The 26,728-nt window shown below is 42.1% G+C and overlaps 2 protein-coding genes across 4 annotated transcripts; both read right to left on the reverse strand.

Annotated features, from left to right (window-relative positions):
- Positions 1-1,883: 1,883 nt before the first annotated feature.
- Positions 1,884-19,141, reverse strand: FAN1 (FANCD2 and FANCI associated nuclease 1). 2 transcript variants are annotated; one of them, XM_058811635.1, is made up of 14 exons: positions 18,985-19,141; positions 15,528-16,955; positions 13,208-13,348; positions 11,733-11,928; positions 11,202-11,435; positions 10,603-10,734; positions 9,415-9,523; positions 8,578-8,697; positions 7,531-7,695; positions 6,430-6,598; positions 4,681-4,784; positions 3,760-3,954; positions 3,231-3,359; positions 1,884-2,089 (listed from the first exon to the last, which is right to left on the reverse strand). In XM_058811635.1, exons 2-14 carry the CDS (start codon positions 16,831-16,833, stop codon positions 1,952-1,954), a joined length of 3,138 nt encoding a protein of 1,045 aa, XP_058667618.1. In that variant the 5' UTR covers positions 16,834-16,955; positions 18,985-19,141; the 3' UTR covers positions 1,884-1,951. The 2 variants fall into 2 exon arrangements, with proteins under 2 accessions (XP_058667618.1, XP_058667619.1); XM_058811636.1 differs by lacking the exon at positions 18,985-19,141 and adding an exon at positions 17,817-17,882.
- On the reverse strand, positions 16,754-25,718 carry MPHOSPH10 (M-phase phosphoprotein 10). 2 transcript variants are annotated; one of them, XM_058811642.1, is made up of 12 exons: positions 25,611-25,718; positions 24,498-25,149; positions 23,600-23,760; positions 23,025-23,196; positions 22,609-22,750; positions 22,216-22,283; positions 21,420-21,557; positions 21,099-21,209; positions 20,758-20,865; positions 19,983-20,213; positions 18,985-19,152; positions 16,754-16,955 (listed from the first exon to the last, which is right to left on the reverse strand). In XM_058811642.1, the coding sequence occupies exons 1-11, from the start codon at positions 25,703-25,705 to the stop codon at positions 19,003-19,005; spliced, it is 2,028 nt and encodes a 675-aa protein (XP_058667625.1). In that variant the 5' UTR covers positions 25,706-25,718; the 3' UTR covers positions 16,754-16,955; positions 18,985-19,002. The 2 variants fall into 2 exon arrangements, with proteins under 2 accessions (XP_058667625.1, XP_058667624.1); XM_058811641.1 differs by lacking the exon at positions 16,754-16,955 and having other exon boundaries at positions 18,935-19,152.
- Between the last annotated feature and the right edge of the window lie 1,010 nt (positions 25,719-26,728).

Genomic DNA, 26,728 nt, shown 5'->3' on the forward strand with positions numbered 1-26,728 from the left:
ACTTTTGAAGGACAGGTACCAAGTGTTGATTTTGAATATTCTCCACTCTGCACAGTTGCCTTATCAAGTCAGTAGGGACTGTTCTGAATATCTTTAATAACTTTCAAAAGCAATTTTTGGGGTGTGAGTATGTATCTTACTTCTGTGTACAGAATACTGACATGCAAGTGTGTATATATATGTCTCTGTATATATATGTACACGTATTTCCAAATTTTCATTTCTGTTCACCATTGAAAGCAACATACTGTTAAATGCCATCTTTGTGTTGCAGAGTAGAAAAGCTCCCAAGCAGCTCATCCTTTTGTGTTTGTAGATGTGCATTGCTGCAGCTGTTCCTGGCTGAGTCATGGCTTTGTACCACCCAGGGGGAGCTCTGCAGTTGCTGCAGCTGCTGGCCCCAGTGCAGGGCTGGGCTCAGGGCAGGGCTGGGGCTGTGGTGCCCCCTCAGCCTCCAGGCACTGCCCTGTGCCCCCAGGAGTGCACTGAGAACTTTGTGTGTCTGCCCAGGCTGCACGTGTGCTTTGTGTGCAGCTGCCTGCAATACCACTCTCAACAATTAACTGCCTTGTGTTTCAGTGAAAATGTAGCAAGCTGGGCAAACCTTTTGGCTTATTCTCAGATGGAAATATATTAAAACCAAAAAATTCTAACGTGTATTTAAGCAAAGGACAAAATCTTAAATTTGCCTCTAACCAAGAGACAGAAATTTGTACCTCAAATTGCTCTAGGCAGTAGGTTTCTAATGCTGTTGCTGTGATGGTTTAGAGTTCACCATTTCAACTGAAACTAAAACCTTTGTGCCTGATAATGATTTACTGAGTAGCAGTGGCAGGAAGATTATAAAATCCTGATGCTGAGTTATGAATGTGAAATAAATTAGAGTCAATAAAAGTTCGTACCTTTCCACAGTGAATTTCAGGTGATTTCTTTCCCTTCCTCTAACAAAAAAAAAAATGTGTGTGTGTGGTTTTTTCCAAGAAAAGCATGGACACTGTGCTATAGAAAGATGATTAATAAAAATTATGTGCAAATTATCTTATTTCTTGCTATGTTCTATTTTAGTGTCTGCAGTTTGCATAGTGAACAGAATTTCTCATAGAAGGGAACTTACTCAGTATGAGAATGAAGACTCCAAAGAAAAGATGTTGGCTGTGTGTTAAAATTAGGAGAAACCCACAGGATTTTGGTGTCTTAAAATGGAATTCATCTTTTTAGTTCCAGTTGACTGACATACTTCTGAATGAGCAAACACATCAATTTATGTGGGGCAGAACTGACTGTACTGAATGTGGTCATCTTGGCACTGACCAACTCTTGTCTACTACCAGAAATATTTCCCTTTATATAGGTAATACACATAAACAGAAGGGGCTGTTAAATAAATTATCCTTTCATACACATTAGAACAGCATTAATGCTTTATGTCCTACTCTCTGCCACCTGTATCTGTTTATGTACAAGTGCAAAATTCAAATACATCATGGTAAGTGGGGACAGACAGAGAATCACACTGGACCTGACGATCCTGGCAAGGGGCTGAACTCAAACCTTGCAAGGACACTTGCCCAACATAATGAATTTAGGGCACCCTGCAAATGAACAGCACCTGATGGCCCAGTTTCTGTATGGTAGAGATGGTCTCATGTCTTCACACTTGAAGGCAGCTCTTCTCCTTGCTGGGCAAAGCCCAGATTACCTCAGAGAATAAGTCAGGAATTGAGGAGAGAAAGGAAGGGCTCTCCTCTTCTGAACACAAAGTGACATGCAGTCAATCATATTGGCAGTTTTCTCAAATTACATTTTAGAATGTTTTGTGCTAAAAAGGACTATGGTAATGTTCCAAGAAACCAGAATTTTAGAAGAAACTATTTTTATTAATCAGCAGTCATTGGTGTGTGCGACCCATTCCTTTAGGAACACCCGAGTTGCCCACATGATCCAACCTGTGTCAGCTGAGGCGTTTGCTCTTGCCCCCAACATCCTGCACGTGACAAACCTCCACTGCAGCCCCCAGCTTGTGCAGCTCACTCAGCCACAGCACCTGCTTGGGAGACAGGCGGTCATTGGGGCCCTTCACCTCCACCAGCTACAAGGAAAGGGGCATGGTTACAAGTGTGTCCCTGGAGGAACTGAAGGATCACTAGCTCCCACACAAGAAGTATTTTTAACAGCTGTTATTTGCAACAAAAATAATGGAGATCTTAGCACAATGGAGGGTCCAGTGGGTGCTTAATTATTACTCCATATTTCAAAATTTAACTGTAAGAGAATGAAATTTTATATAGTTAATACCCACCAAAACAAAGACAAGCCCTGGTGAATGAAGATCTCTCCTACTGCAAAATCAAATGTTTGCACCTTCACCTGCTCCAGCTGATGCTGACAGCAACTTATCCAGGTGCCCTAGAGAACTAATTTCTGCTATTCAGCTCTGTACCATAAACACATAACAAGCTGCTCCAACAGATGAGACGTCCAATAGTCCTCTAGCAGCTATTCCACTACTGTGCAAGGCACCATCCACGACTGTTTACTCAATTTCTGTAGCAGACACAGACACAGTTGCTGTGGACTCAAATAGTGCAGATTTTGTCTAAGTGCTGCCAGAAGAACTCCTTGCTAACAACATTCAATATGTGGCTGATTGTAACAGGTGCTTTAGATTATGATTAATCAAAGACCTTTTTTCAGCACATGCTGAGCATGTCTGCTCCCTACACGCACTAGAGGAGCAGATAATCACCCAGTGCTCCATGGGGGCAGGGAGGCCGAGCTGCACGAAGGAAATCACCATTTGTGTGGGCTGACTAGGGCAGGGTTTTACCCTGGGAAGGCAGCTGAGCACTGGGTATTGGGGTTCCACGGAGGGAAGGCTGCTGAGCACTGGGTATTGGGGTTTTACCCTGGGAAGGCAGCTGAGCACTGGGTATTGGGGTTCCACGGAGGGAAGGCAGCTGAGCACTGGGTATTGGGGGTCCACAGAGGGAAGGCAGCTGAGCACTGGGTATTGGGGGTCCACAGAGGGAAGGCAGCTGAGCACTGGGTATTGGTATTGGGGGTCCACAGAGGGAAGGCAGCTGAGCACTGGGTATTGGGGTTCCACGGAGGGAAGGCTGCTGAGCACTGGGTATTGGGATTTTACACTGGGAAGGCAGCTGAGCACTGGGTATTGGGGGTCCACAGAGGGAAGGCAGCTGAGCACTGGGTATTCCGTGCTCCCCACCCACCTTGAAGTGCTGGCTGTGGGAGCGCCACACGAGCAGGTCGGGCAGGCCGCCCCGGCAGTGCCGCAGGTCCCTGGAAAGCCGCTGGAAAACACCACTCAGGAACCTCCCTCCAAGGCAGGACACCAGGCTCTGCAAGAGAGGCTTTGCTGGTTGGTTTGGTTTGGTTTGATTTCCTGCAGAACCATTTCCCAGCCCTCACAAGAATACTGTTCCAAGAATACTGCATGGCCCACCTCAGCTCTTTGTTCAGTCTCAGGAAACGTAACAAGAAACGTAAGTAGATGTTTCTTACATCAATTTTCCTGCTGTGCTCTCAGCTACTGTTACAGGAAAAGTGACCATATGAGAAAATTGTAACACTACTTGTGCAGGGACTTCAGTACAATAATCCCTAATTCCAATTCCTGCCTCCCACCACTCTCCATCTGCCATGGCTCAGTGCCTCAATAAAGCCCCGAGCACACCAGGGCCATGGGTAATTGAATGTCAAGCCTAATTGGAGTGCCCATGCTGGGCAACAGCCACTTACCTGGACTTGCTGGAGGGAAGTAAAACGTCCCCAGTTAACCAGGGCTGCTGCTTTTCCCTCCTGAGTGCTCCAGACGTCAGCAACCAGCTCTGCCAGCGTCTCTGAGGAAGCTGTGTGGAGCTGCTGGAGCCTGGCCTCGATGACAGCCCTCCTGTTCTCATAGAAGCTGTCAGTGTATAAATCCAGGGGGGATGTCTGGATGAAAGGGTAAATCCAGCTCTCAGGAACTGCCACCACAGCAGCTGTTCCCAGAATGACAATGTCCTGCTTCATATTTTTCTTAACTACAAAGTCAATCAAACATTGAACTGATTTATCTAGAACATGACCACCATAAAAATATTTATTAAATGGGAAAAATATTGCACCCAGTGCCAGTGCAACAAACACTGGCCACATCTTGGCCTCTGCTCTGCTGTTTTGAACCCTAGACAGAGGTTTCCTTTAACAGGCAAAGAATCCTGTGCACTCCCAGCACTCTGAGGTGGATCTGGAACCGGGATCAAGACAGCTCAGGCACAGCGAGCAGTGCGAGGTGAAAGAACAAAGCCGTGATGAAGCCGGGGCGGATCCCCCAGCGGCCCCGGGCCAGCACTGCACGCTCAGGGCGTGAAAAGCCCCTGCAGCAATTCAGCTTTAACTCAGCTTTGGCGCTGCTGAGCAGGGAGGGCCCGAGAGCCATTTCCAAAAGCAAATGCAGAGTGCTTAAGAAACAGCCTTACCCAAACGGCTGCCACACATAATCCCACAAAATACAATAAATCAAATATAAAAAATAATAAAATGAAAGAAACACCAAGATCTGTCTGGAAAGTCCCTCAGAATAAAATGTTAATCTAATCCCATATAAGATTTTAACATGGTTACTGAGTCTACAGCAATGGGAAAATAAATTAACTAAAGAAAGCCTTTCAAACTTACCTGATAGGAATTTCTGAACACGTCAGGTATGTCATCCATGAAAATGATATCCCACATCAGAATCCCATACAATGTAATGAACGTTGAGCCTTCCCCATGAATACCTAAAGGGCAGAGTTTAATAAAAATGGAAACATTAATTCCTACAGCAATGTCATATGAAGAGGTACTGAACCATCATGACCCAAAGCAGAAATAATCTGGCCACGTTCAGGTTCATGCCAGCTGGTGTCAGCTGCAAATGCAGCTCATTCTGCCCCATTCCCCAAGCCTGCTGCTCCCAGGCCAGGGGCCTTCAGCTGCAGCACAGCTTCCATCCCTGCCTGGCCCCCACAGAGCTTACTGGGCTAACTCTGACAATCACTGGAGCTGCTCCACAACAATCCTGTGCCATGTGCTCTGGGATGACCCTGCTTGAGCAGGAAGGGTGGACCAGATGACCCCACTGTGAGCCCTCCCAACCCAAACCATTCAGTGGTTCTGTGATTCTGTGAACATTTCTATATATATGAACATAGGGAAACATATACATGTATGATTATATATATGTGTATATATATGTATATGTATGCAAACACAAGGAAACACTTTTTCCCCGTGAAGGTGATGGAGCACAGGCACAGGCTGCCCAGGCTGCTGTGGACTCACCCTCCTTGGGATACTCTAAAGCAGGACATGGTCTGGCTCTTGAGCTGAGGTTGGACCAGGTGACCCCCAGAGCTCCCTCAGGCACTCTGTGATGTGTGTTTGTTATTAGTCTGTTAGTACACCACATTATCTATAGCAGTATGTGTAATGTTACCCATCACACATACAGATCCCAGAGTATGTATGTCATTATACACCATATAATGTAGTGTATGTGCATTATACATGCAGGGTACCCCACACATATGAGAGAGAGCATGTGTGTGTGTTGGGCTGCGTGCATGGAGCTGGAACGGCCATTGTGGATCATCACTAAATCACACATGGCCACTGTGCTCAAAACTGAGCCAAGAAGACCAATGGTGAGTGGGTGGGAGTGAGGAACTGAATGGGGATTTCAGCACAATTCTCCCTGATTCTAAATATTGTTCCCTTCCTCTTTACCTTTTTCTGATGTGACCACTTTTGCTGCAACAGTATTATCAATAAAATTAAACTATATTAAAATATATATTTTATAGAAAGGCACAAATTTTATCTTCAAAAATAACTTGCCTACCTTTTAGTATTTTGGTTTTTTTTCCTGTAAAACAGACCTATATATTCTTACTAGTCGATGGCTTCATAGCTCCTAAATTGTAAAAATACATTAAATACTACTAATAGAGCCTTTTCAATAAATCCTGCAGTGTTTGTGCTATTGGTACATACTGTTCTCATGGACATCTAGTAGCAATAATCAGTGGAGGTTTGCATTTCATTAGTGACACTCCTTTGAATGATAATGCTAGAATTTTAACCCAAATTGTTTTACCCTTAGCTGTTCAACAGTAAGGAAGGCAAAGTAAGTGATTTTCTGTGTAGATGAAGAAAAAACACTGGGGTTTTTCCTAATAGATTTGAAAACCACCTTTGGTAAATGAAGGCAGCAAATCATTAAAGCAGGTCAGGTTGAAAATACATGTTAAAGCACTTTGGTAAGGAAGTGATGTATTAGAGGTGTTTGGGAAGGAAACAGAATCAGCCTAAAATAAATAGTTTCTTTACTTATTCCCACAGTTATTTTACTGCAAAATACCCCCAAAGCAACAGCACTGTTACCCTGATCGAAGCCATTCCTCCTGTAATGAGTTAATGCCAGCTCCTCAACTGAGCACATGACTGTGGATACACTGCAGTCCTGGCCTCCTTCTCCATCACCAATATCCTCCATGAGGAACACAGATTTTCCCATTCTTGTCTGAGGACACATCTTTCCACTGATTGTAACCTGAACATATTAAAACATTTGGTTACTTTCCAGCATCACATTGAAAAAGCTTTAGCCCAAAATCCCCTTTTCAGATTTCTTAAAATCAGAACTAGATTTGTTTCCAAAAATTAACTGAATAAAATTTAACCTGTCATTCTTGTGAAATCATCCTCTTTAGCTTTCATAAATTGGCACATTTTTAAGAAAATAAATGTCTAGCAAAAATTCTGGGCAGATGGGAATGTAGCCTTTCTATACGCAGGACCAGGAGCAAAAACATGGAAAAATGAGGAGACAGACCTGAGCAGAGACAAAGAGGGGCTGCAGGGAGATATGGTGAGGAGGCTGAGAGAGGAAGTGAGGCTCTGCTCTCATTTTGCCCAGACAGAATTATCTTTATAATGGTATGGAAAAGATAGATTTTTTAAAAATCCATTCTAATATGATGCAAGTGCCCTACACTGAATATTTGCATAACACATATTCAGAGTGCGTAACTTCCAAAGGTTCCTAAAATAACAGTGGCATCTTTTAGCCATTAATCTAATGCTGACAACATGCTAAGGTTACTATTACTTTTTCTGTCACACAGAATGCTTGGCCTGCAGCCACCAGAGGCAATGCACTGATCTGATCAGACTCTTCAGCCAGAAAGGCTCTGAGGGCATTACTGATAAATTACTGGAGTTTATGGATGATCACATCCATAACAAATACAAAGCAATGCAAATTAGATCAGCGTACAGCTGACTAACTTCAGCTAAGAAGCTGACCAATGCAGAAGTATTTGATTACAAGAGGCTTTTGTTTTAGAACAAAAAACCACATTTGTGTTCCTTTTCCTGCACCATGTCAGTCAGAGGCTGGCGCACAGCTTGTAACAAGTCTCCCAGATTACTTTTCCTTGTGTGAAGTAAGAGAGCTCAGGAGGAGCTGCAGCTCCTGCTTACGTGAGCGACGTCGTGCACGGTGAGGAGGGGCAGGTCCTGCAGCAGCCCCTGCAGCTGCCTGCAGCTGGGGGAGTCGCGGATGCGCAGGGCGCGCTGGCACAGCGCCAGGCGGTGCCCGGTGCGCACGGCCGCGTCCGCCAGCCCCCTCCGGATGCAGCCGATGGCCTGGCAAACAGAGGGCACAAACAACGGCTCACTGAGACCTCTGCACCCCTCTGCACCCCTCTGCGCCCCTCTGCACCCCTCTGCGCCCTCTGTACCCCTCTGCACCCCTCTGTACCCCTCTGCGCCCCTCTGCGCCCCTCTGCACCCCTCTGTACCCCTCTGCACCCCTCTGTACCCCTCTGCGCCCCTCTGCACCCCTCTGTACCCCTCTGCGCCCCTCTGCGCCCCTCTGTACCCCTCTGTACCCCTCTGCACCCCTCTGTACCCCTCTGCGCCCCTCTGCACCCCTCTGTACCCCTCTGCGCCCCTCTGCGCCCCTCTGCGCCCCTCTGCAACCGTCTGCAACCCTCTGTACCCCTCTGCACCCCTCTGCAACCCTCTGTACCCCTCTGCACCCCTCTGCGCCCCTCTGCACCCCTCTGCAACATTCTGCACCCCTCTGCACCACTCTCATCCCTCTGCAACCCTCTGCACCACACTGCACCCCTCTGCAACATTCTGCACCCCTTTGCACCCCTCTGCACCTCTCTGCTCAAGAGAAATTGAGTCACAAACATGTGAGTGTAAGAATGAGCATGCAGGACAGGACCAGCTTGCTAACTGAGTGGGAAAGTTCTAACCAATCAATAACATTTTGCACAAGGAGGGTTCTGGATTCAAATTTATATTAGTACAGTAAAAAAAATTCCTCTCAATTTCTACTAATCAGTATAAGATAAAAAAAATTGATTCATTTTCTTAGTTGAAACTGGTTGTCTGACCTTAGGATTCCTAACAAAATCTGCATTTTTAGGAGACTCTACTCCACTGTTCTTTCCGTAAGAAATACTTTAAAAAAAGGTTTTCAGACAATGCCTGCAGTGTTTCCAGCTTGCCAGATACCTTCTTAGTGTTTTTCAAGTGCTGATGTAAGTTCAGAGCCAGCCGATCCCACCATCTCCCTCTGCTGTCAGTACAATACACATCCTGGGCCAGGAGGCTCTGCAGCTGCTGCACTGCTTCCTGTAGCAATGGGATTGCACCTTTATTAATTGGGTTACATAACCAAGTTCAAGTTAGCTTGTCACTTTCCCTTCTAATTAATGAATAGTACAGAAACTTTGTCCTGGACAATCCAAACCTACTTTTTACTCCACTACCCAATATACCCATTTCAGATCCATATGTGTATCTTAAAAACTCTAGAATAGAGATATTTTTATGTAAACTTTAAGGTTAACTGCAAAAATACAGCATTTTTATCCTTATTGTATATGAAAAATATCTTAAGTATTACTTGTTGCTTTGTTGAAGAAGTGAAGTCGTTTTCTAAATAATCTGATTTACTTTAACATGTAAGTCAGAGGCCTTTGGAGATGTTAATTCCTTAAGGAAGGGGCAGAGATTTCTAGAAGAATTCTCTTTCAAGATTTTTCTTATTTAAAAGCAATAGCCAAATCTAGTGAAACACAGGTATCTTTAAATAATGAAACAAGCATATCTCAGCAATAGTTTTATGGTGAATTACATATGGTAAATCTTAAAAGCATAAGCAGAAATCAAAACAATTTAAAACTTTCTGAAGCAGAACAAAAAGGGGACACTTTTCCCTTAAAAGTAACTTGTTACTAGAACTGTAGCAAGTACTGGCAAACATTACCACCATTTTCCAGCCACTTTAGAAATGTAAACTGATGTACAAAAATTGAGCACATATTTCTATTCACCTCCCCACTTTACCTTATACTTGTGAAGTCTCTGCAGAATTTCAACTCCTTGAGAAAGGATTCTTGTGTACACCCAGCCAACTGTGAAACGCCGCAGGTAATCAGGTAAAGTTCTGTGATAGCTGAAAAATAAGAGCAGTTCAAATCAATTGAATGATGTCAGTTTTACTAAGAATGTTCATACCTAAAGCATTTACCAAACTAAATGTTTTATATATCCAAATTTATCTGAAATTAGTATCCCAGCTGCAAAGTCAAGAACCCAAAGGTTTGGCTTAGGGAGCAGGTGGAAGCTGCACTTGTGCACAGCATATTTTAGTTTCAACATCAGTAGAATTATCAATTAATCAGTTTTAAAACAGACAGAGAACAGCAACTTACTACATCACATATTGTTACCAATTCATTCTCATAAGTCAGCAGTTCCAGTTCAGAAACAAAGCTGAACAAAAGAAAAGCACTCGAACAGGAATTTCCTGCCATAAAAGAAGACCAACATCTTTTCAGTAGGCACCTCTGTATTTCAGGACAAAGTCTTTTGAATGCCTTTTTAAATCAAAAAATATTTTTCCACTGTCTTCAGAGTAAATGACCCTCTATGAATATTATTTTAAATCAGTTGCCATGGAATTGAATATAATGCCAAGTGTAAGGCTTTAACTTGTGGTATGTCATTAAGTCAGAAACCAAAATAATTAAAAGAAAAACTGATGAAGAACACTTCAAACCCAATAAATGTTATTTCAGGTCTCAGATATTTAGAAACATTTCCTGAGCAACACCCACTAGGAAATCTAAAGACATGAATAACCCAGTATGTTTTCCCATAACATTTGCAACATCTTTTGTTCACAGTCAATTTTCTGCTTATTGCCATTTGTTTGAAAGCCATTTAAAAAACACTATGACAAGGGAAAAATAAGGCTCCTATCCTCCTGCACTCCTATCCTCCTGCACTGGCACATAGAACAGAACTGTTTTAGTGCTATATCCATGCCTACCAACTCTTTCTCAAGATTTTACAAAAAAGGTCTTTTCATATTGTAACTTAAAAGCTAAACAATCAGGAAGTTCCAAGCTTTCAAGAGCATTAAAGTCTCTTGCTTTATCAGGTTAAATAACATATCTAGTTGATAAGCCTCTCTCCAAAGGAAAAGTACCCAAGGTAAGATAATACACTTCACAGTTTCCAGATCAGTACCTCAAAGAGGGGTGATTCTTCAGTCCATTCCAGGTTTCTTTAGCATACAAATAGAGATTATTGGCTTCTTCCCAGTTCCCATTTACCATTGCAGTGGCTATATCATTTGACAGATGAACAGCAGTTGCAAACCTGTGGTAAGAATCCACAACTTTATTACACTTGCAAAGCATCTACAGTTGAAAGAAATAAATTCTTTCCCTTACAGTCTCTAAAGACATTAAACCATGCAGCCATCTTTGTTCTCAGTCTTGTAGGATTAGCAGAGTTTAAACTAGCAAGGAACATTATGTTTAAATTTATTTAACACTAGAGAATATAATTCTTTTTAGCTCAGAATCAGCACAGCAAATGAAGAAACAGCTTTCATCACATGATCATGAAGCAAATAAATAAGCTATTTTGTTCCAAAATGCAAGCCACTGTGACTTACAAGTCCTACCTCAATACAAAAATGTACTTAAAATAATTGCAAAATTAATACTTCTACATATTTACATCTGGAGTTCTACATTTGAATTCTTATTTGCCTGCACAAGTGCTGCAGTAAAGCTCTTTTAGAAACGAACAGATTTCCAAGCTGCCAAAGCCCTCCCTACCTGATGAGATCCTCTCTGTCCTGGAAGACCTGTGTTTTCCTGTTTACAGTGTAACTGGGGAACACCATGTGCCCCATGTTTGCCCTGAGGACTGTGGAGAGCAGGCCCTGACCAGCACTGCCAGCCTCCTCCTCCTCCAGCGACTCGGGCAGTGCAAACAGCAGCAGCATTCGGGAAAAGACAGCCCGAGCCTCCCTGCACACCCTGACACATCTTCCAGCCAGCTCCTTCACCCTGCAAGGACAAATCAAAATATTATACACAACTTGTTAAAACTAAAACATACTGAATGAAGCATGAGAAATTTTTTTTTCAAGCCAATTAATGCATAAACTTGATTTCCCTTGAAAGAAGCAGAGTATGCAGTTTAGTATTTACTCTTCTCTTTGACTCACTGTGAATTGAAATGTAATGCCATGCTTTTTATTAAGAAATCTACTAAATGCATTCCTCTCTTGAAAAGGCATCTAGATTTCAGTCATTTGAAGCACAACTTCCATTCACCTGCAAAATTTATCTGTAAACATTTACCTCTTCAAAATCACTGTCCCAATACCAGCCTGACTCCTGCTGAAGATGGAACGCTGCTTTGACAACTTCAGAAAATCATCCACGAGTTGCTGTTTCTGACCATTTGGGTTTGGCAAGTGAAAGATTTTTGCCAGTGTTTTTAGCTCAGGGGCTGAAAGCAAATCCAACCCTTCACACAGGTCTTCCAATTCAGATTCTAAAAGTGAAATTATCCACATATATTCATTGTGTCATATTATTGTGTCAAGCAACAGTTCACAGTGCATTCATACAACCTAGTACCAATCTAATGATTTAGGTTTGATGCCCCAAAGATAGGCTGGAAATAAAACCCCATAGACTGTTGTCCATAGAGCAGGTGAGGGGGATTTCTCCACCTTACTCACCCACCTTTGGTATATTTATATATATTGCTATACCACCTGTGGTATATTTATACAGTAAGTATTTCTCAGTGTTACTCTGTCACTATAACATCATCACACAGGTGCCAGAACTAATTTAATTTACATGGTATGATCTGATGGTTATTAGACAGTTCTTTTGCACTGTGCTTGCACCTCAAGGGGTCTTTAATAAGGCTCCCAAAGTCTTCTTCACATCTGAACTTTTCCACTTTGTTTTTGGAGCATACAAAGTTACTTCATTCCTTGGTCTGTCTGGTCCTAACCTGTCTAAATTCTTTATTTTGTGGCTAACTGGCTTTACATTTACCAATTTCTCATTAACTATACTTATCTATCTCTAAAGGTATCTACCTGGTGAGTTATTTTCTTCTTTTTTGTCTATTCAGCATTAAGGACTAGTTAACCATATACTCCATTACATTGTATAGAAGTTATTTATATCTGGTTATATAGGTATAAAAAAGTTATGATTTGGATTATACAGGTATAAAAAGCTGTGATTCAGGTTATACAGGTATAAAAGTTATGATTCAGGTTATATTGATATCAGATAATATAGATATATAAAAAGTCATTATTTAGGTTATATTGATATCAGGTTATATAGATATATCAGGTTATATTGATATTTTACAACTCAAGCTATATTAGCACCTTGTAACTTTGACCTAAGTTATACAGGCATCAGGTTCTTCAAAAATGCATTAACAATGCTATCTGGTTCACCCTGAAATTCTTCTGCACCTTCTTCTGGACCTTTACACAGGTCTACTTTGAAGGAAAGGAATAACCAGAAAAAGAACACCCTTCCCAACTTCAAAACAACTGCTAAGATTAAAAAATTCTGTTGAGTTATAAAAAACCACTGTTCAGAAAAGCTGGTCTTCTCCATTATCTAATCTGCACAATTTGTATTTTCACAAGACCACTCATCCACCTGAAGCCTTTATTCTGCTCCTCTATTCTCTCCCCAAGGCACAGACAAGCATGCACTGCATTGATCTCTAACCTGACACAACTTCACATTTTATTTGTAGTATTTTAAAGGTTTATTAATGCTGGCCTTACCTGTTTGTAGGAATCTGGCTTCAGCCAGCTCTTCAATGATTGGTGACAAATCCACACTTATCTCCCCATACTCTATTTTGTTCACCTTTAACCAGTTCAGCTTGCGTTGAAAAAGTCTCACATACAACTTCTGCCCACCAACTGCAAATGTTATTTAAAGCAGGGAAGGACAAAAAGAAGAGTCAATTCTAAACACATACTAGGCACAATCACCACATTCATCTGAAAAACCACTTTGATGCACGTACTCTCTAAAGTACATTTCAAATCTCCCTGTGTTCTACAAGCAGACTTGGTAAAATACCAGACTTACCTTTCCAAGTAATTCATAAGTTCATTAGAATTTTTAAGTCTTGTGGGTAGAAAAGCATTACAACATGTTTTGTAGATAATGGACACTACTAAAATGCCTTTTGACATGCTTACCCTTCAAGAAATATTTAGTTTTATAGAAAAAGAGAACTTCATTTTTCAACTCTGCATTTTGTGTTGGTTAAGTAGGTCTTTTTGCTTTGTTAAAGAGTCACTCAATAACCAAATATTTCATGCTAGAGAACAAAAGAAGCTGCAGTCTGACAGAATAATTTCATAATCACAGAATATTTCTCTGTGCAGCATTCTTCAGGTCCTTATTTTTCCAAAGATAAGCCAAATTATACTAATACATCTACTGAAATAAGACAATGAGAAAAAAAACTCATATTAATTTGATTTTTATCAGGGATGTATTCTTTTAAAGTACCTTTTAGAAAGACTTTTTAAATACTAACAATGCTGAAATTCAACAAAATAGCTTATTAAATTTTAACTGAAAATAGTCTAGCTATTATTACTACATTCAACAACCTTTTGACTACTTAATTCAACCCCCATTAACTTGTAAATTTTTTACCCCTGTCTGTTGCTGCTTAACTGAAACTGATCATTAATAAAAAAAACTGAAACACTAAAAGATCTAGACATGCTTAAAAAATGGCAGATGAACATTAAATGTTTATTTAACAATTCCCCTGTCCTTATAAGACTTTTTCAGCCTTTTCTTTAATAGAATGTTTCCAGGATCAGTTCACTGGGAGAACTACATTCACACATATAAGCTTGTCATTTTCTCTGGGGGGTTTAACTCCTTTAAAGCCTGTCCCCAGTTTTTATCATTCTGGAGAAAGGAAAAAGGTTAACACACCGACATTCCTTCTCCAGGCCACGGAACTGAACAAACTAGGGCTGCAATAATAATTTCATAATAAGCTTCATAAACTTACACTGAGTTAGAGACAGCTCACTGAAGAATGGTAGGTATTTCTGCAGAAAATAATTAAATACTGGAAAATATTTATATTCAAGCAACTTCATTGCACTAAACAGGTGTGTGTTGGGCTTTTTTGTGTTATGACAACAGAAATGGGTAGACACTTCTCATGTGGGACAGATAACTCATCTACCTGAACTTTTAAAGTATCCTGCCTGGTATTTCTTGAAGGCAATGACATCCATCTGCCAGTTGTCCAGGATTTGTTATCTACTGACTTAGTGCTATCCTCTCACTTCTCACAGCTCAACTGCTGCATCTTTCCTACCCTGCAAAGAGAGATTGTTTCATCCAGTGCAGACATGGATTTATCAGCACCACCTTACAGTAATTCTTCCTGTATTCCCAACTCACAGTACTGAAAGAGAAACAAGAAGCTCTCTTATCTATCAGAACAAGGTCCTGTTACTGATCAGTGTTGTTCACATCCAGGGAACAGTGTGGAAATGGGGAAGGTGTATCCTGAACATCTCTTTTAGTGTTTGTCAAAGCAGCCAATGCCAGCATGCATTACTGGCCTAACAGTGAGTTTATTCCTGGATCTTTGGATGCAAATGATGTGCACCTACTGCTTGCCTCAGAGAGCCAGTAATAAGACTTTTGTTGCTTTCTTTCTTTATATATTCCCCTTTCTTTATATATTCCCCACCCCAAGATAAACAAGGCATTACCAAGCTCCAAGCTGTCCCTGCTGTAATATTCTTATGGTCTGGAGTGCTCTGCAGACCCCCTGCTTTGGCTGCTTGTGCCCATGGCCAGCTCAGACCCACCAGGCTGCTGGGAGGGCTGAGGGAGGCTGTATCCCCCCATTCCCTCAGGAACTGCACCTAACTACATTAGCAAAGTTTATTTTAAAAAAAGGGGGTACATCTCCTGAGAAGAAGCAGCTTCTTCCCTTAAAAAATTCATCAAGTTACATGGTCAATTGATTTAGCACTTCTGACATTAAACTATGTAAGAATGTTCCACTACAAGAGTGAATGTGGAAATGTATTTAAAATAAAAAGATACCTGATAATTTGTAGAACTTGGTTATAATGTTCAAATCTTGTTCATTAAATAGTCTGATATCATCTTCATTCTGCAATACTGCTCGCAGCACTACTAGAAAGTTCTGGAGGTAGTAGGGGTGACCAGGAGAGCTGGGCACAGAGAGGACCTCATCTATTTTGTCTAGAATGTCCCCAGTGGAATCCTGAGATTCTGACTTTTCCACAGTTTCTAACAGAGGATGGTTCATGTCATTCTCAAAGTCTTCAAGAACTTCCACAGGAAGTACCTCTGCATCATCCCTGCCAAAGCAATTTTCTGTCCCACTGTTCACTTCTGTCTTTGAAGGAGTAACCTCAGTGTGAGGCTGAGTCTCAATGTCCAAATTACTGGTCAGCTCTGCTGAAGTGTGGATGGCCAGAGATATTTCACATCTATCAGGACTAAGTATCCCACCTTCAGAGCTGCTCTCTGCTTTGATGCTCCTTGTACCAGATGGGAACCTTTTGTCCTTACTGTTATCAGCCAATAATTGCACTTGAACCATGTCCACAAGGTCTTCTTGATTACATTTGTTTATTTCATTTTGAAACTCGGGTTCCCTCTTTGAAAAATGTTCCTGGTGCCCTCTCTGAGAAGGTTGATTTTCTTTCTGAGAACTCTGCCCAGCATCACTCTCATCCCCATCATCATCATCATGGGCTGCAGCCCTTCCACAGGCACTGAGAACAGCTGGAGGTGAAGAGTTGATCTCTTCATACAGGACCTGCTTTCCTCCCTGCAGGCAGCGTCTCCTGGACAGCTTGGCAGACAAGCTTCCCAAGGAGACTGTTCTAACTGTTCTGGCCTGGGATTCACTGTTCACACTCAACACTGAACTATGATTGCTGAAATAAGGACTAGTCTGTTGGGCTGCACTCCCTCCTCCTTTCAATAAATTACTTTTGGAAGGACTTGCTTCTAGATTTATGACGTTTTTTGAAAAATATGAGCTGGAATTATTGCTCAGATTTGCAGCTGGGGGATTCTTATTCCTAAAAGAAGTCAGTGTAGCATCAATGGCACCAATCTCACCACGGTTTCTCTGACATGTTTCATCAATGTGCTTATTTATTCCGTATCTTGGCACCAATTGCCCACACATGGGACAGCTAACTTTGGCAGGGGGAACATTGTTAAAAAAGGAAGTAATAGAGGATGATGCTGAAGGTGTAGATGGCGTTCCCGTAACTTCCACTTTTTTAGTTGTTTCCTTTTTCTTCTTACTTTTACTGAGTGACAAACTTGTTTGGGATCTTTTGATTCCTGAAGACCTAGCTTCTGCCATTACAAAACTTCACAGCGATTACATGGCCCAGACAACTCCATTCAGGCTACATTTCTTTATTCTGCAATACTTAGAAGACTTTCCTTGGCTTTTCCTTTTCCATCTGTAATCTTCTGACATGCCTTGAAATAAAAAATACATTGAATGAGTGGTCTTCCAAGGCACCAGATGCAACCAAGATGAACAGAAGAGAGGCAGAGAAGTCAAGCAATCCTTAACTTACAATGCTACTGTCCTTTAGCTTGCCTTACCACACAGGGAAGCACACCACAGGAAGCTGAGCACTGCAGCTGCCTTTAAATGGCTTAATAAATGGAAAAGTAATCTCAAGCTTGCATTTACATCAGCAAGTGAACCTGGAATTCAAATAGGCAAGTCCTGTAATTTTTACAGAATAGTCAGAGTTGAAAGGCATCCCTGGAGACCATCCAGTCCAACCCCGCTGCCCAGGCACCTGGAGCAGGTGACACAGGAACCACTCAGGTGGGTTTGCAATGTCTCCGGAGAGAGAGACTCCATGACCACCCCAGGCAGCCCTCCCAGTGCTCTGCCACCCTCAGTGGGCAGTTCTTCCTCATGCTGAGGTGAAACTTGTTGCGTTTTAGTTTATGGCCATTGGTCCTCGCCCTGTCGCTGGGAACATTTTATCACTGTCTTGTTTGCTGCTGACAGGCTATTTTCGGTGCCAAGCACTCTCTGGGCTATCCTGCAGCCCTCACCCTCACGGCTGCCGTGCCGGTGGGCCCGGGCCGAGCTCTGCCAGGGCCGGGGCCCAGGAGCAGCCGGCTCTCGGGAGCCGCTCTCCAGGTGCTCCGGATGGCGGGGCCCAGGTTCCCGAGAGGCTCCCGGGGCTGCCATTCTGGCATGCCCGCCCCTCGCCGGCCATTCCCGCGCTGGGACCCCCTCAGCCGCCCGTACCCCGGGTAAAGGGGCCCAGCCGGAGCCCCCCCAGCCCGCCCGGCCTCCCGCCCTTCCCCACGCACCGGCACCGCAGCCGTGCGTGTTCCGCCGCTCCCGGGGCCGTGCGGGGCCAGGCCGCGCCCCGGGGGCCGGGCCGGGGCTGCTCCGCCCGCCGCCAGGCCTGAGCAATGCAGCGCCGATGGCCGGCACCGCGCTCCCTCACACAGCGGGGCTGCCGCAAACACCCGCCGCAGATTCAAAACTTCCTTTTACGACAACGCGTGGAAAACAGCTGAGGGCCACAGGAGCAGCAACTAGAGGTTTATTTTGTTGGTGGTGAGTTTTTTGTTTGTTTTTTTTTCTTTTCAGCAAAAAGCAAATAGTGAAATATTTTCACCCTGAGGCTAATTGTTCGTGTAGACTTTGACATGGTGCTGGTATGGGAGATTATTCCTCTGAGGGATAAAAATACACATGAGAAGGGACCTCATCCCTGCGTGTCAGTGTAAGCAGGGAGGTGCTGAGGAGGGATCAGGCCCTGCTTGGTGCTGCCCAGCAATGGGACAGGCAAAGGGCAGAAACTGAGACACACAGGTTCCACCTGAGTGTGAGGAAAAACTTCTTTATACTGTGCAGGTGACTGAGCTGGGTCAGGCTGCCCAGAGAGCTTGGAGAGTGTGGAGTCTCTCACTGGAGCTATTCCACAACAATCCTGAGCCCTGTGCTCTGGGGTGACCCTGCTGGAGCAGGGAGGTTGGACCAGATGACCCCAGAGGCCCCTTCCAACCCAAACCATTCTTGCACTCCGTCTAAGTTAAAAACTTCCTAGCTCTGAGTTACCACAGGCTTAAAAATATTTTGTGTCCTCCCTTTTTGCCAATCACAATTTCAGAATTTCTGTAATTTAAATGCCTGGATACATCCTGAGTTCTTCAATAAATGCAGTTCCTCCTGCTATAGATCTAGAGCTATTAAAACAGCAGATACAAAGCTCTGGGCTATAGATTAAAGAGACTGTACAGTAACAGCACATGTCAGGTATTTTACACTGTTACATATCTTCCCACACCAAGAATCTTTCTTTTTGGAACGAATCAGAGTTCTATGGTAGAAAATAAGAGTGAAATCTATAGAAAACTGTCTGAACATCACCTTAGAAGTTCATAAAGTATTTTAAAGATCAACACAGAGTAAAACCTACTCAAATTCAAAAAAAAATTTAATATATACAAGATGTATATATGTATGTACCTGTATAAAAAAGGTAAATTACAACTTTAATTTATGAACAGAGATTGCTTTCTCCTTCTTCTGTTTCTTTTTTAATTTGCTGGCATCTTTGATTTGCATTCTCACTTGATCTTGTAGCTGAGAAAAGAAGGCCTGGGATGATTTCAAGGCCTTGTCTTTACCTTCATCCTGTCATTGGACAAAATATTTGTTATAACCAAGAAATGTACAAACAGTACCATTATATTACTTACTAGTTACTCAAGCAAAATGGTATTTCAGTAAAAAGATCTGGTAACAGATTTTCAAAGGATATTGTTCACCACATTTTTAGTCCACTCCTGCTATCTAAAGAAATAAAGATTTACATTCTCTTCCTATGTAGCAATTAGCCTGATAGGTAAGAGCAGGCATCAAGAACAGATCCTTGCACATCATGAACTACAGCAGGGTATCTGTACTTTGTGTTCTACTTGCCTTCTGAAAAGGTAAGTACAAACATCTGGAATAATGAAGTTATGTTTCCTATTAGTTTCTAATACTTCAAAATTTCAGATTTTTTGAGTTTTATTTAAAAGGCACCATAAGTGGTTCACGAGTTTACTGTTTTATAGCCTGCAAAACAATATCAATCTGATGAGATTATAGGGAAGGCTCCACAATAAGGACAAAGTTAAACAGGAATATTGTATTACAAAACAGTTTAAATTACCCAAAGCTTATACAGAACACAGAAACCTCAATGTGCATTCAAGCAGTCCCACTTGATGAAGTGGAATGGCGTAAATGCAGGAAATAAAGAAAATATATTTGCAGGAACATCACTTTATGAACTTTGAAATAAATAGAAAAGTAGCACCTCACACAAAATCATTTCTGCCTGATGAACATACTTTTATAGAGTAATTGTATCATACAGCTTTTTCACATTTTTCCAACCTTATACTTGTAATTCTTCGGGATAAAGTTTCCTTTCCTCTCTAGAGAAAAATTATCTGTCCTTGGAAGTTTAGTCTTACCTTGAGCAGAGATGCTTTGCCTTCTTTGGTAAGCCTTTTTAATTTTGCTGCAGCAGCTTTTTTGCTGAGTTTTGTGCCTTGTTCTGGTTTCATCTTTTCCAGAAGCTTCTGACGTTTCTCCCTTTCCTTTCGCTTCATACGTTTGCGGAGCTTTTTCCTTCTCAGTTCTCGTTTTTTGTCTGTGGGAGTCTTTTCTGCATCAGTTTTTACATCACCAGCTTTGTTCTTTTCCTAAATAAATCCATAACAGTGCAAAAAACAAGACTCACTTCACAGAACTCACAGAGCATTTCCAATATTTCAGGTGAGAGCTCAGGATAAGGCAAAGGCCAAAACCTGACAAAAGCTGGGAAATGAGATTTGTACAACTGATCCAGGACATGCTAATTGCTCTGCTCTAGTGTTGTTTAGCTTTCCCCCTCTCAATACCCAAATAAATATTGGGAAAACAATGACCATCACAGAACAGTTAAGATCAAAAACAAAGCATAATATTATGGCCTACTGGTGCCAAATAAAATTTACTACTTCCCCAGTCAGAAAAAAACACCAAAACTAAAAACCCCAAAAACAAACAACTAAAAAAGCAATCAAACAAACAAACAAAAAACCACCTCAGCCCTCAAAACCTCCCAACAACCATCAAGGCTAAAATTCTAGGCCAAAAAAGTCCACAAGGTGAGGAAGCACCCACCAGGATGGGAAGGGCAGAAATCCCAGTGATCTGACAAACAGTACATCCTTCTGTAATCCCCTAATGCCATTTTATATTTACCTTGATCTCCTCTGGTGCTAAGAGAGCAGCATCACTAACAGCAACTGGTGCTACTTCTTCCATACTTATAGCTGGAAGGTTGGACACGATTTTAACTTCTGGCACCGGCTGGAAATGAAGAGACACATTCAGGACTGAGCACAGCTCCTCAGCAGCTGTCAGACAGCTGAAGATCACAACTAGCTGGGTTTGTTTAGAGGCAATCACAGTGCATTTAATATGAAAAAAAGAATGAGCTCAGGAAACACCAAAGTTTACTTTACCATTTCTGGAATGTATTTTAAAGTATCCAATTAAAAAAAGGGAGAAAGCCCCCAACTTTATAAAACTTATGCACTTACTGGTTTGGGTGTGAAGTGGAAATTACAAAGTGCATCCAGCTTCTGGAAGAGTGAATCCATCATTTCCTGAATTTCTTTGTGTTCAGGATTTTCTTCCTCTTCATTCTTTTGCTGCATTAAAAATGCAATGTAACTGTAACACCATTCATAAGGCTACTTTACTTAAGCAAGACTGGTAACAACACAATTTACAATCCAGAGCCCTTTCTCTGGTGAATATTCAGGGAAAGACTAAATTACTTCCACTTGGAAATGTATAAATGAACACACAAGAGTACAGTGTGAACTTCAAACCCAAAGGAAAGGCATGGTTTGTGTTACCTGGTGAAGTTTCATGTATTCTTGCTCGTAGATTTCAGCCAGACTCAGTTTACTCTTTTCATGATCCAAACTGATTCGCTTCTTGTACTCAAAAGCTTCCTCTTTGGGTTTCTCTTTTGGTACTACATCATCCCATGCCTGAGAAAGTCATAAAGTAAGGACCAAGTGCAACTACAGCCAAGTACCAGCTACATCTTACTTAGAACATTTTTCAGTTATTTATCTGGCACATTAACTACTTTATGCATGTAGCATCCCAGGACTCATCAAGTTTCACACTTTCATTAAAAGAAAAGTAATAAACGTTATAGCTCTGCTTGTGTCCTTGGTTTTATGAATGAAGGCAACAACTATAACAAGTTACAAACTGTTCCTCAAACTTTTAAATTCAATGAACAGTAACACTCAACAAGCTGTGAAATACAAATTTTCTGTCAGTGGCTTTGAAGCAAAATGAAGCAAACAACTGAGTTTTGGTCAGTGTCAGAATGCTCAGAGCACCAGTTACAGGCTGGCTTTATATTCCAAATGAACTCCTTACAGTTTTATCTGCACACAGTCTGCTTTGAAGTGCACTAAAACACTGAAATCCCTGGTATATAACAGGGATATAAAAATAGGGCTCCTTAGAAATCTAAAAACACATTCATCAAAACAAAAGAATAAAACAACCAGTTGCAGAAATTAAGATAATTCTACACCTAACATTGGAAATGCTTCCAACTCATCCTTGGAATGTGCCCTGTGACTCAAGTCTATGAACAATGTAAAGAGGAACAGATAAGATAATATTAACCTCATCCAATATTCTCTGCTTAATGAGATCTTCAAGCTGAAAAGTCGTTTCTTCTGTGATCACAGGTGCTGAAAGGAAAAGGCAAAGAATTTTAAGATTATTGTTTCTCCAGCAAGAAATAGGTCTTGTTCTATAAAGAATAAAATGAAGAAAAAGAAAGCAAAGCTTTCATAAGAATGTAGCAATCAAAGGTGGAGTAAGTAAATATAAAAGTAAGTCCTATTATGTGAGGCTGATAAAATTTACAATTTCCTGTAGTTTGCACTGTGCAAATGCAGTGTGAAACAACCTCAAAATCACATCAAGAGGTTTAACCTGGTGTCTTCTTGAGTCCCAGGTGTTTTCAGCAAGCTTAAAGGGCAGAACACCCAGCAAAGCCCTGTCCCTCCTTACCCATTCTCACTGCATGGTCAAAGAGCACTGTTTCTTCCAAAAGGCTGTTTTCAGGGCGCTTCTGCCCAGTCACTTCTCCTTTCAGCTGCCAAGGCTTCTCCTCTAACAGTGCTTCTTCCAAGCTTTTTATTTTTTTGCTCATCTGGAAAACACAATTTCCTAGGAAGTTTAAACCAGAGCTCACTTGTAAACTCAGAGAAAAAATCAGTATTTATTTCAGGTATGTGAGGGAATACATGATTAGATGTATCTGTGTAGTTAAACCACATATTTTCCTTAAATTTTAAATCCCCTCTTTGTATCTGCTGGACTCTGAACAAATGAAACAGTCAGTAAAAAAAATTATTTGCCACTCTTTCGAAGTATTAGCCAAATAAAATATGAACAAACCCCAAAGAAAACCAAACCAAAATTACCTTTTCCTGTCTCTTCTCAAATGAGGACTTTATTTCACTGGGACTGATGTCCTTCTCTAATTGTGCTTCAGTTACATCTTCTGTTTCACTGTCATCTGGCAAACTGAAAGTTACTTTTTTAGAAGCTTCTTCACTTCTCATGTGCTCCACCATTTCATCCATATCCTCAAACCTGTAACAGTAACATTTAATATAAAATAAAAGTTGAGAAACCTTTATAATTTTTCACATGAAGATATTTCAGCCCTTAGATGTTTACCTGTTACAAGTAACTTACAGTTTACAACAGGTCTCAAGGATCCCCCTAAAGGTAGAGGACACTAGGGAAACTTCTGGATAATAAGAATAACTCTTATTCTTAAATAAGAACTTATTTAAACTCTTAAATGCTTTATTCAAATAAAGATCAAGGGACAATATTTTAAAAATATAAATAAGGTGAGAACACAAACCATGAACATACAACAGTTAACTGAGAATGGCAAACTATGAGCAGAGTGAATGTGATATTCTCAGTATTTTCTGCTTTACTTTAGTGTAAAATTATGAGGACATTTTACCTGCATTTTACTTACTCAGACATACTTTCTTCATTTTGCTCTTCAATGGCACTGTCTGCTTCCTCTTCCTGATCCTCTTCAGCATCATTAGCTACTAAATCATCATCATCACCATCATCATCATCAACTGGATCAAAGAAATCTTTGTATGTCATATCTCTGGAACTTTTAATTGGCTAAAAAGGTGAGAGGGAAAGAAAAACCCAAATAACAAACCACAGCTGTTAAGAGTGACAGAAAGCAAAGGGTATCCTGTCTTTTTGAGTCTTTGTGCAACAGTAATTCAGGGCAGTGATGCATTAACCTGTGGTAGGATGCCATAGTAAAACTGATTTCTTTTCCTGGTGTTTACAGTTCTCTACCACTTACACATACAGAAGCCAAGGAACTGTAGATTTTGCCAAATACTTGTTGGAATGCACACTAATTCCCTGGGCATATTTCTTACTTGCTAGTGAGAATGCCTGGTAAATATTGAATAATAACATACTTATTTTTGAATCAATTACTCATCAATTTAAGTTGTATCAGAGGTACAAGGCCATGTCCCTGGAAAAAGGCCTTTGCTCTGCATCAGCCACCTCAGTGATCTCTAACTGCCAGATGCTGAGTGACAAATCTTAATTTGCTGAGTCACCTATTCTGCAATTCTCAAGGTCTCTGATTTCCTGTGGGTATCATCTCTTTATTTATGTAAAAGCCCAGGGCCCATGTCAGGAGAGACTGGAATAGCAGGATGCTATGTCCTTCTGCACCAGGGAATTTTCTTACCAGATATTAATTGTTAAAATAAAGCCTCAGAAATAATCATTAGTCACATAAACAAATGTAACTTGGCAGTTTCTACACAGAGTTAAACACTTTATGGTCATCCTAACAGATGCCAGATTTTGATTTAAAGAAAAAACCTTACTTTGACTTTAGCTTCTTCAGAGTCTTCCTCATCATCTGAGATGATGTCTTCAAAATAATTAATGTCATCATCTTCTTCTTCTTCCTTGTCTTCCTTCTCTGCATGTTCTAAAAAAGCTTCCATCTCAGCTAGCTTGAAAAACTTGTCATCCACTATAGATTTCCTTCCCTTCTTTCTCAGTGTGGTTTCCTTGGCTGTTTTAGCTTGTTGCTCCAGAGCTTCAATATCAAAGTCAATATCAGAATCCTCATCACTGTCTTTCTGCATTATGCTTTCTCTGAGTTTACTTTGCTTTTCTTTAGCTTTAGTTTTATCTTTATCTTTAGTATAAACATTCATCTGTTCAGTTTCTGCTTCCATTATGTTGTCTTCCAACTCCTTGTCACTGCTGGTCTCTGCACCAGAGCCATCCTCTTCCTGGTCTGAGAGAAGGCAAAGATCTTCATCCTCGGCATCCCTTGCAATGGATTTCTTGAAGAAATTGAGAACTGCATTGTTCTGGAGCTCTAGTTGCTGCCAAATCTGTTCTTCATCAAAATTTTCTATTACCAGCTCTTTTAGAGGGCCCCCACGAACAATGTTACTTCCTTTATTCAAATCGTAGAGAGTCTTCGTCATTGCTCTAAAGTCGGCAGCCAGCCCATCCTGCACACTGAGAACACAAAAATAAAAGTTTAGCACTTTCCATGAAGCCAATCACAGTTGTACCCACTGTGGTTCTCTGTGCTACAGAACAGCACCTTCAATAGTGCCTGCTGCGGCTGGACATCCCCCACACGGCGTGGAGTACTGCTACTGCACAGGCATGGGGAAAAACACCAAACTCTTAATCCTTTCACCTTTATTACACTTCGTATGTGAAGTAGCAGCTGGACAGAAAATTCCAGCTTTCTGCAGCCGCATCTTACAATACGTTGATCTGATTTAAGCACTCCAGACCTTGTGGGGAAGCGAACAGTTCAGCAGCAAACCCCTCAATGGTGCAAGAGCCAGACCCAGGTGGCTCAGAGGTAACTGCGCTTCCCACGCCTCACTCCTCAGCTCTTACACCTTGCCAGGCTCCGCCAGGCCTTTCTCTACGGCTACCAATGCCCCCCCGCCGCCCCGCGGTACCTGAGGAAGCGCTCGGGGCGCGCCGCGGCCGCTCCGGCCACCCTGAGGCACGTCTGGATGCCCTGGAGCCCCGGCAGCGCCGGCACCGCCGCCATCGCGCCGCGCACACGTGGGGACCGGCACCGCCTCCGCCGTGCCACAGCGCTCGGGCCCGGGCGGCTCCCGCGCCGCCAGCAAGGTTCCGCACGCAGTGGTTCCGCCCGCGGAGCTCGGCCCCGCCCCGTTCCCCGAGCGGCGGCATCCCCGCCTCCCGAACCAAAGAACCCCCGCCTCCTGGCCCAGCCCTCCGTTAAAAGCGCCTCCTTCTCCCAGAACCCCCAGCCGGGTATAGCCGTCATGCCCGATGGCTGCTGCTTCCCGCCCTGGGAAGGGCGCGGTGTCGCTGTAGACTGGGATGTGCATCAGCACTGGCAAACCTCCTCTAAATATAGTGGAGCAACAGTCATCTTACTTCACAGTTTTGAATCTCTGACCTAGATACAAGGGCTATTTTGGAACTGCACATCTCCAGCTCATTCTGTGGGCAAAACACCTGATCTCACCAGGAGTCTACAAGTTCAGGGTAACAAGGCACTCACATCCTTCTTCACCATCTACACAGCACTGCCCAATGCTTTTCAACTCCCCTCTTACATCATGTGCTTTCCTTAAAGTTTATTTTATACAGTCATGCCCTACACCCTTAGACCCTTGTGTTTTCAGCCACCCACACAGCCCTTCTACAGCTTGATCCAAAACTGTGACTAACCTTTTAACTTCAGTACTGCTCCTGTCTCTGCTGCTTTCATGTTTCCTTCCTACCAACAAATTGTCTTTTCAGTGCAGATAAAAGAATGCCCTGCAATTCCACCTCTGTGTCCCCTCACTGTCACTTTGCACACTCCAAAAAACATGGTGTGGAGCAGGCCCCAGCCAGCAGAGCTGTGACTGTGACTTGCACCTGAAATTCTCTGAACATCAGAAACACACCTGACACACAACCTGGGCTAGAAATTGAATGTGCCATATATTGGAATTTTCAAATACCCATTTTGACCACTCATTTTGATTTGCACTTTTAACTAATCACACAAAATTAGATTTGAAGCGGCACAAGTTGTTTATCTACTTAGGCTGTA

This window comes from Ammospiza caudacuta, chromosome 10 (assembly GCF_027887145.1).
Source record: "Ammospiza caudacuta isolate bAmmCau1 chromosome 10, bAmmCau1.pri, whole genome shotgun sequence".
Taxonomy (NCBI): Eukaryota; Metazoa; Chordata; class Aves; order Passeriformes; family Passerellidae; genus Ammospiza; species Ammospiza caudacuta.